Source organism: Manis pentadactyla, chromosome X (genome assembly GCF_030020395.1).
Source record: "Manis pentadactyla isolate mManPen7 chromosome X, mManPen7.hap1, whole genome shotgun sequence".
In the NCBI taxonomy this organism is placed as follows: domain Eukaryota; kingdom Metazoa; phylum Chordata; class Mammalia; order Pholidota; family Manidae; genus Manis; species Manis pentadactyla.
In genome coordinates, this window is record NC_080038.1 from 143,959,303 (window position 1) to 143,969,253 (window position 9,951).

Below are 9,951 nucleotides of genomic sequence, written 5' to 3' on the forward strand. Positions count from 1 at the left end.
GAATGAACTTACCGCGCATGAGTCTTGTCCTGCCCTTGCAAACTCTGTTTTTCTCCCTCGTATGTATCCAGATAATGGATTCAGTATGCATCTGTTTTTCTTAGCACTAGGACAATGTTCAGAATATTTATTAAGACAGTTCATTAAAAAGAAGAAAGTTTAACCATATGCAGAATCCCTTCCCCTCCCTTATAAAAATAGTTGCGTCTCTCACTTGTCTGGTATTGAAAAATACAAGATCCCTGAAGTCAGGGTCAAGCAATGTCCAAACAGGGCCAGGGGCCAGGGGCTCAGCTCACCCTCTCTCTGTTCACTCCTCAGTCCCAGTCCCAGGGAAGTCCAGGCCATATCCAGGGAGAATCCCCAGTGCCCTGGGCCTCTGCCAGCCCTGGGGCCACCCCATCCAAGGTGTGGTGCACTGGAACACAACAGTGCCCGAACGAACACCTTGCCAGTTTCCTTTACAGGATTGTTTGGGGGGCGGGTAAGGGAGAGAACAGTATCTTAGGTCCTTGTTTCCTTTTTTCCTTAAATTTTTAAAAATCTGAATTAAAAACCGCTCCTTGCCACAGGTAAAAGGATGCAACCTCGCGGAACCACCGTAAGCAGCACGATGTGGACGAGTTTTTGGCTGCCGGCCCCTTCCCGGTGCTCACCGCTTCCTAGGGAGACTAGCAAGGCGGGCTCTTGGGCTGCCTTTAGGAATAGATCCTGACTAAGCCCGGCCCGCTCCAGCCCGCTAGGAGCACTGAGATAATGAATGAGAAAGGGCTCCTGGCGGGAGATTGTTGTTCGTGCCCAGTGCCTCCCCCGCGGCGAGAGCAAGATTGGGAGGAGGGCGGGGGGCGGGTTTCATCTGCAAACAAGGATGCCTTCCTGTGATGGGCTTTTCAGCTAAGTGCGCTCAGTCTTGTTTTCAGAGGAGTCTGTCTTGGCCTCAAAGGTCCCCGAAGGTCGAAGTCTCTCGCGAAACCCGCCACCAGCGCCCCGGTGTCCGCCCAGCGCCCCGCGGGGCAGGAGGCGGCAGTATCCACACGGTGGCGCTCCGGGACAGCGCGAACCCCTCTCCCCCACTGCAGTAAGAAGGCCAGGTTTGGGAGACAAGTCGCAAGGTGTTTGCTCCGATTTTCTGGGAGACTTCTCGATAAGATCCATAACTTTTAGTAGCAGGCAGAAATCCATTCCCGTGCCCGAGGTTGTGGAAGGAGCGAGAACCAGAGCCCTTCGGATTTCCCGTGGCCCGCGCGCTCCCGGAGCCTGGGCCAGGGCAGGGAACCAGCAAGCCTGGGGAGGGAGGTGCGCGGGGCTAGGGGGCGGCCCGGTCCGGGGGAGATTGAATGAGACCTCTGGCAGGGGATGGCAGGGGATGGCAGTGGAGAAGGACCGAGATTTGTTCTTCCCCGGGCGGGGACCCCTGGTCTGCCGTTGGTTTCTTGGCTGCACCCCCTTCCCCGCCCCCAGGCCCCCCGCGCCTGTCCTGCCGCTGCGGCGTCGTTCCCGGAGCCTGCCGGAGCGCTCTGCGCCACTCTGCAGGGCGCGCGGAGCACCTCGAGAGGTTTCTTTGAAGGCATGGCAGCCCAGGAGAAGGGCTTTCTTGCGTGCGGCTGCCGGGAAGGAGCTGGGCCCCAGCTCTCGCTCGACCCGAGTTAGGGTCGTGCGGCCACAAGGTACTCCCTTTGCTCCCAGACCGCAGACTTGCTCCTGGCTCCCACAGACGCGCGCAAGGGCCATCCCACTTAAGGGAGCCAACCGGGTTCTGGCAGGCACTGGAGTGGGGATAGCTTCCTCAGAGACTGGGGACTCAGACTGGGGACAGAAGCCCCTGGCAGCTGTGCCCCGCTCACCACGGAGTGCAGAAGGCTCTGCAGAGGCGACAGCGCCTGGAATGGGATAAACATCTCAAGGAGACTATAGGGGCATATATCTAGGGCCCAGGGAGCTGCTGGCTGCCCCTGACGTTCTTCCGGGGGCTTCAGACTGGCTTGGGTGGGCCCTGGACACCAAGAGGGCCCCCAAACCCCTGCTATGCATTCTGTGCCGCTTTGCAGGGCATTTGCTTTGAAGGGGGAGGGAGAAGAACTTGCTAGAAACAGATGGGATGCGAAGTAGCTGGTGAGGGTTGGATTCTGAGCTCATGACGATACCTAAGTGCTAGAGGGGAAGCACATACAAGACAGTTGGAAGCAAGGCAACACCTCGATGTGGATTTGTCCAAGAAGAGTTGTTGACCAAAGCGGGAGTGGTCAAGGAGCGATGATTGGTCGGGGAGTGGGATTGGGGTGGGGCTAGCCACCTCTTGAGGCTTTAAAAGCTCATCGGAGAGGGCTGGGATGCTGCCATTTTGCTCTCTGATTCTTAGAGGGCAGGCGGCTTCCCAGAAGCTCCTGGTGACAGAGCAGGTGTACGTCGTCTGCACCTGCTGGGAGAGCCTAACGGTCTCCAGCAGCAGCATGGGGCCTGCTCTGGCTGCTCCCCCTCCATACGGCTGTATTGGTTGTAAGGTGCCGCAGCCGGACTACCCACCGGCTCTAATCACCTTCATGTTCTGCGCAATGGTTATCACCATTGTCGTAGACCTAATTGGCAACTCCATGGTCATTTTGGCTGTGACGAAGAACAAGAAGCTCAGAAATTCTGGTAAGCCACCCTTCCTTCTCCCTATCCAGCGTTCTGCCACTTGCAATCCCCAAAGTGTTAATTTGGGTGCCCAGAACAGGGAGCCCATTGACAGTGGCCTCACATTACACGTTCCTTCTAAATACCCCGCGAACCCGGGCGGTGCTGTTCTGCTGGGGCCCCATTAGCCTAGAGCTTCTAGAGTCCGAGGGAGCTCTGCGAATCAGCTTTGGGCGTCCAAGGGCAAAGCCCGGGTTCCCGTGGTTCGCGGCAGACCTCCCAGCCCTGCCCCGCCGGGAACTGATGCCGAGGGAGCGGGCCCCGCAGCGGAGAGTCCAGCGGCTGCCTGGGAACTGCACGCCGAGCCGGACGCTGCAGAGGCAGCTCGGACACAATTGACGCGGAGGGAGCAGCGGGGCGGCGACCCGCTGGGAGAAAGTTAAGTTCGCGGCAGCTGCTAAGCGCTTACCGGAGGAGAACGGCGCAGCGGCCGCACCCAAGCCCGGCCAAGCCGCCGCTCCCTGCGGCCCTGGGGCTCCCGGCGGCTCCCGGGCGGCAGCTGCGCTCAGAGCCTGAGCCCGAGTGTGGAGCAGGCGGTCCGAGTCCGTCAGAGCCAAGCTCCGTCCGCGCGTCCTGGGGCGCACGGCAGTGAGCAGCTGCGGTCCCGGCGCAGCAGGCGGCGGCAGCGGAGATTCCGAATCCGTAAGCGGGGTACTGGGGGCCGCCGGGTGGGACGACGGAGAGGGTCGCGGGCTTGGCGTCTCCGGGACAAGGAGACAGCAGGCAGCCCGGGGCAAGGCTCGCGGGAGAGCCCGGGGGGGAGGGTTGGGGGGCGCCGAGGGACTGCGAAGCGCGTGGACCTGGGATGGGGAGCTGCGGCAGGCGGGACCCCCCGCGCTGCCAGCCTGTGCCAAGGGGGTCCCCGCTGCTAGCGGGGCGGCTGGGGCGGCAGATGCTGAGAAGCAGCGAACCCTCCGCGTGGGCTGGTAGGCAGAGGGGAAGGGGTCCCCCAGCACAGGTCAGGCCCGGTAGGGAGGGTGGCCGGCCACGAGGCCAGGGGCGGGAGGAGGGGACCAGGCACCCAGCGGCCCAGGGCAGGCAGAGGAGGTGGCCAGAGCCTGGGGGATTTCTGTCCTTGGGCGAGGAATCACCAACATCACACAAGTTTCAAAATGCACTGACAGGCACAGGGTCATTCAGAGTTCTCTTTGGAACTCTGGTGGGTGCGCCCGATCGTTCCTTGGCCCTCTTGGGGCGTGGGGCCACACCTTCACTCCAGCAGTGGGTTCCCGAGGTGCTGGCCCACGGGGCCCGGGGCCACTAGCGAAGCCCATTTACTTTTTACTTCATTGCTTTCCTGTTCCTCCGTCTCCTTTCCTTTCCTAATTCAAGGAAAGGTTTTTATAGTTCTTGTGGTTTGGTTTCGAAGGCTTTGCCCTCTTGTTCCCTTGTCTTCTCCTAATTCATTATTTTCAGGTAAACTCTAGAAAGAATTTCTTGGGTAGAAAGCACAGAGGCTGCGCCTTGGCAACGCCAGCGTAAGGAAGCAGGAGGAGCCATTCCTTTGCCCTTTTAAAAAGTGCCCATTTTCTCTCAGTCCAAGATGAAGTGCAGTATTTTGCCAAACCAATGCTAATTAGCAACGAGGTGTTTCCAAAAACAGAGGGCTCTTACTTCTTTTTTTGAAAGGGTTTTACAAAACGTTCCCGCCTGGGCCCTGCAAAAGGGGAGGACCCCGTTCACTTTCCAGCTCAGCCCGCGGCTGGCGCAAATCTCAGGGCCAGGGGCCGGCGCGTGGCTCTGCGTGTGGACCCGCACCCGGCAGGCACTCCTGCGAATCCTCTCAGGGCTTTTCCTGATGTTTTCCCCTCCCTGCTCACTATTTCTTTGGTCTCAGACTAAATTTTACCGGGTTTCCCTCGCCCCTTCCCCTCAGTTTTTACGCTCAGAAATGTTAAGTATTTACGGGGCTGGTCTTAGTTTACCGTCTCAGACAGTTCTCTGTAGACGTGTTTGCACTGCAAACGCAGTGCCAGGCTAGAGAAGAGAGGGCTAATTACTTTTTTTTGGTGGGGATGTTTGAGGCTTCCTGACATTCCTCTAATCTCTCTCTTTCCCCCTTCCCCCTCCAGCCTGCTTTCCAAGGACAGCCTCATCTAGCTCACCTCTACTCCCCTCTCCCTTCTCTACCCACCCCCTGTAGGGGAGAAAGTTTGCGTTTTGTTTTTGTACAAAATGGTGGCAGCATGCAGCAAGTGGGTGTGCAGAGGTCGTCAAGGGGCTTTTGTGCTTACTGCTTTCTTTCCCAAAGCAGAAGTGGTGTTTGAAAGGAAAAAAAGGTGGCCAACGGACAGGTCCTGCAAACCTAGTTGTGCATCGGAATCACCTGGGACATGCTTGTAAATAAAACTGAAAATACAACTGTATTTCTTTGAAAGGATTCTAGAATTGTAAATTGTCATGAGTCCAGCTGGCTTTTCCCTCCAGCTTAAATTAGTAGATTTCCGAACTTAACCATTTATTCTTCTCTGTTACCACCCCCCCCCCCCCCATGTGTTTTTCAGGCAACATCTTCGTGGTTAGCCTCTCTGTTGCCGATATGCTGGTGGCCATCTATCCCTACCCTCTGATGCTGCATGCCATGGCCATTGGAGGCTGGGATCAGAGCCAGTTACAATGCCAGATGGTCGGATTCATCACAGGGCTGTGTGTGGTCGGCTCTGTCTTCAATATCGTGGCAATTGCCATCAACCGTTACTGCTACATTTGTCACAGCCTCCAGTATGAGTGGATCTTCAGTGTGCGCAATACTTGCATTTATCTGGTCATCACCTGGGTCATGACTGTCCTGGCTGTCCTGCCTAACATGTACATTGGCACCATCGAGTATGATCCTCGCACGTACAGCTGCATCTTCAACTATCTGAACAACCCTGTCTTTGCAGTGACCATCGTCTGCATCCACTTTGTCCTCCCTCTGCTCATAGTGGGTTTCTGCTATATGAGGATCTGGACCAAAGTGCTGGCGGCCCATGACCCGGCTGGGCAGAATCCTGAGAACCAGCTTGCTGAGATTCAAAATTTTCTAACCATGTTTATGATCTTCGTCCTCTTTGCAGCGTGCTGGTGCCCTATCAACGTGCTCACTCTCTTGGTGGCTCTCAGTCCGAAGGAGATGGCAGGAAAGATCCCCACCTGGCTTTATCTTGCAGCCTACTTCATAGCCTACTTCAACAGCTGCCTCAACGCTGTGATCTACGGGCTCTTCAATGAGAATTTCCGAAGAGAATACTGGACCATCTTCCATGCTATGCGGCACCCTATCCTGTTCCTCTCTGGCCTCATCAATGATGTTCGCGAGACGAGGGAGGCCCGTGCCCGTGACCATGCCTGTGAAGAAGCCCAAGCTCATGCCTGTCCCACTGTGGAGGAACTGCCAATGAAAGTCCGGAATGTTCCTGGTGATGCTGCCGCTGGTCAACCTGAGCGTGCCTCTGGCCACCTCAGGCCAGCCTCTGGCCCCTCCAGGTCTGCCTCTGCCTACCGAAAATCTTCCTCTGGACATCACAAGTCTGTCTTTCACCACCCCAAGTCTCCTGCTGGCTATTTAAACTCTACTGGTTACCCCAAGTATGCCACTATCTACCCTAAGCCTGCCTCTGTCCATTCTAAGCCTGCCTCTGATCACCCTAAACCCGTTACTGGCCACCACATCCCTGCTGGCAGCCCCTGCAAGACTGCTTCCAGCCCTGCCACCAGCTACCTGAAACCCACCACTGGCCACATCAAGCTTGCTACCAGCCACGCTGAGCCCACCATTGCCAGCAATCTTGAGCCTGCCACCAGCCACCCTGAGCCTGCCATTGGCAGCCATGCTGAGCCCACAGCTGCTGGCCACCCTGAGCTCACTGCCTCTTGCCACCCTGAGACCACCGCTACTGGCCACCTTGAGCGTGACATCGCTGACTGCCCCGAGCCCGCCTCCAGCCCTGCCAGTGGGTCCCTCGAGTCTGCTGCCAGCGCCCTGGAGCCTGCCCCTGCTGCTGACGTTCTTGACCTCACTGTGGTCACCACTGCCACCAATGATTGCCATGAGGTTGTGGTTACCAGTGTTGAAGCTGTTTCTGATGAGATGGCTGTGTGAAAAGTGCTCTTAGGAGGGGTGGAGCATATGTAATCCGAAGTGAGATTACACAGACAGGCACATGCAGACACTGACAGACATGGTGTGAGCTGCATCCACCTTCTAGGCATACTCCTCCTTTACGTATGCACTCTGAGTGTATGTGCGTGTGTGTGCTTTCTATTTTATAGACCACATTTCCCTCAAGTTTGACATGTTGTTCTGAGCCTTGCTTACCTCCTGGTGGTTGCCCTTGAGCCCACACTGATCCTTGAAATCGCAGACTTAGATTACCCCCTCCTCCCGTGTCCCCATTTCCTCCAATTGTTCCTGCTTTCTTCTCCCCTTCCTTGAGGGGCGGGAGGGGAGGGGTGCGTGTGCGCTGGGAAAGGGGTGCTGTGGTGGGGGCTTCTGTCAAGTGAATGTGACCGCTGAGCTTTATGTTGTAAGTGGGTAACTCTATGCTGTACTTTTAATGGTAGTCAGGCAGTTGTGATAGAATGTGAATACTGGAAACTGTCTTTTCTAAATTCCAGCGACAAAATATGACTCGCATCTGAAGAATGATTTGATAAGCTCTTACGAAAATAAATTTTATGCCTATGAGATCAAATGGCAGAACAAAAGATAATGGCTGCACCGAATTATTTCAATCTTTTGAAAATTCGAACACGGGTGCTGATTTTCATTGTCAAATGTGAACGTGGAATGGTGAGATGTTTAACCTTATTTGTAGTCACGCACTTTTTTTTACAGTATTTGCCAGGATTTTCTTTCATTTAGTTCCAGAGAAACGAGTTTATCACAAACTAGTTTCTTCTCCTAAAATCCAAATTTACGGTTCCTAGGATCAATTAGTCGTGTTTTGAATATTAGAATTCATAACTGCTCCTTTCCTCAGAGATTTTTTTCCAACAGCCTGATGCCTCTACAGTCTGTCTCCACATTTTTCTTTTTCATTCAAAAGGGAATTTGAGGCAGCAGCTGGAAGCCAAAACTGAATGGAGTGCAGCCGGGAGGGTGTGAATGCTGCTTCTGCCTCCTCCCTCTGGCCTCCCAGCTGGGGAGGGAGGCGGCGTCGGGAGGAGGCCAACTCCAGCGTCCCCACCACCCTTGGCTGAGCTGCAGTGGTCCACAATGTTAAGCTGTAGATGTCTTGTATCAGCACACTTGACAGCCCAGGAAAGGATTTTTCTCTAGGTTTCAGGAAAAGGTTGCTGTTTAATAGAAATTTAAATGATTGATTCAAACTGACACTTCAAGCAAAATATCTGTACAAAAAGCTTGAGAGGATAAGTGGAAATGCATTACACTGCCTTAATTCAATTCTGTATTTGTGGTAGCAAATAAAAGTGATTTTGTGGCTTTGGAGTGTGATTGATTGATAAATTCGCTTGCTCTACCAGACTTACTTGTGGGGAGGGCCGGTGAGTAGGTGGAAGACCAGTGACCTTGGGGATCCAAAGACCTGGGGTGCAAGCTTGCTCTAGCCCAGGGCAAGTCACGGGACCCTCTCGCCTCAGTTTCTTTACCCAGCACGGTGGCGAGGTCCGAGTGGGCTGCTGGATTTGATGTGCTCTTCTCACCAGAGCAGTGATGACGGATGGCCTGACCTCACCTGCGTGCTCTTGGCCTTCTGGAGCTCGCCTGCCACTGCTTCGGAAAATAGGCCCCTTCTACCTCCATGCAAGGAGTGCATCCAGGCCCCAGTGCGGTCACAACTCCAGAGGCTGCTCGGTCAGAGAACAGCTCATGGGGCAGTGGGGGCAGGCACAGGAGTCGGCGGCAGGACAGGTGGTTTCCTCTCCAGCTGGAGGAGGGGCGGCAAGACTCCAGCCACTGGGCAAAGCTCCCGACTTCAGGAACACAGTCTCAAAAGAATCTCTAATGACAAGGAAAAGCCCCAAATAAACTGCTCCATAGAAATGAAAGTGTATTCAAAATAATACACAGTAGGATATCAATCTTGTTAAAATACAGAGACTTAAAGCATGCACATATACATAGACACAGAGTTGTACATATGTAGTTATTCTATACAGGTTTAGCTAGACTGTGAGCATAGACTGACGTCACCTTCACTTTTCACGCCCAAATGACAGTGATTTTAGCCCCGCCAGAAAGACTGCTGGACCTCAGGCTAATCCCCTGTGCATAGTTTCTGCCAGGCATTCTCCAAAAGGGGGCTTACTCATGTGCTCACATCCTGGTCTACAGGCAGCAGCCCCTCCCCATGTTTTCCGTTCTCCCTCTTCCTTGGGTGACACTGGTCGGTGCTTTCCAGGGGCTCAGGGGTGCTGAGAGGAGCTGCTACGGGTGAGAAAAACTGAGGGTACTTCTTTTAATTTTTTTGCTATCATTAATCTACAATTACATGAAGAACACCATGTTGACCCGGCTTCCCCCCTCACCAAGTACCCCCCACACCCCACCACAGTCACGGTCCATCAGCGTAGCAAGATGCTATATAATCACCACCTGTCCTCTCTGTGTTGCACAGCCCTCCCTGTGCCCCCTTTACTATACATGCTAATCTTAATGCCCCCCTTCTCCTTCCTTGCCCTTCTCCCTCCCTTCCCACCCATCCTCCCCAGTCCCCTTCCCTTTGGTAACTGTTAGTCCATTCTTGGGTTCTGTGATTCTGCTGCTGTTTCGTTCCTTCAGTTTTCCTTTGTTCTTATACTCCACATATGAGTGAAATCATTTGGTACTTGTCCTTCTCCGCTTGGCTTATTTCACTGAGCATAATACCCTCTAGCTCCATCCATGTTGTTGCGAATGGTAGGATCTGTTTTTTTCTTATGGCTGCGTAATATTCCATTGTGTATATGTACCACCTCTTCTTTATCCATTCATCTACTGACGGACATTTAGGTTGCTTCCATATCTTGGCTATTGTAAACAGTGCAGCAATAAACATAGGGGTGCATGTGTCTTTTTCAAACTGGAGTGCTGCATTCTTAGGGTAAATTCTCAAAAGTGGAATTCCTGGGTCAAATGGTATTTCTATTTTGAGCATTCTGAGGAACCTCCATACTGCTTTCCACAATGGTTGAACTAGTTTACATTCCCACCAGCAGTGTAGGAGGGTTCCCCTTTCTCCACAACCTCGCCAACATTTGTTGTTGTTTGTCTTTTCGATGATGGCCATCCTTGCTGGTGTGATGTGATATCTCATTGTGGTTTTAATTTGCATTTCTCTGATGATTAGC

General features: G+C 53.9%; 1 protein-coding gene across 1 annotated transcript; it reads left to right on the plus strand.

Moving 5' to 3' along the window:
• Nucleotides 1–2,330: 2,330 nt before the first annotated feature.
• LOC130681831 (melatonin-related receptor-like) lies at nt 2,331–8,104 on the plus strand. The gene is made up of 2 exons (XM_057495408.1): nt 2,331–2,637; nt 5,181–8,104. The coding sequence occupies exons 1-2, from the start codon at nt 2,331–2,333 to the stop codon at nt 6,758–6,760; spliced, it is 1,887 nt and encodes a 628-aa protein (XP_057351391.1). The 3' UTR covers nt 6,761–8,104.
• Nucleotides 8,105–9,951: the final 1,847 nt, after the last annotated feature.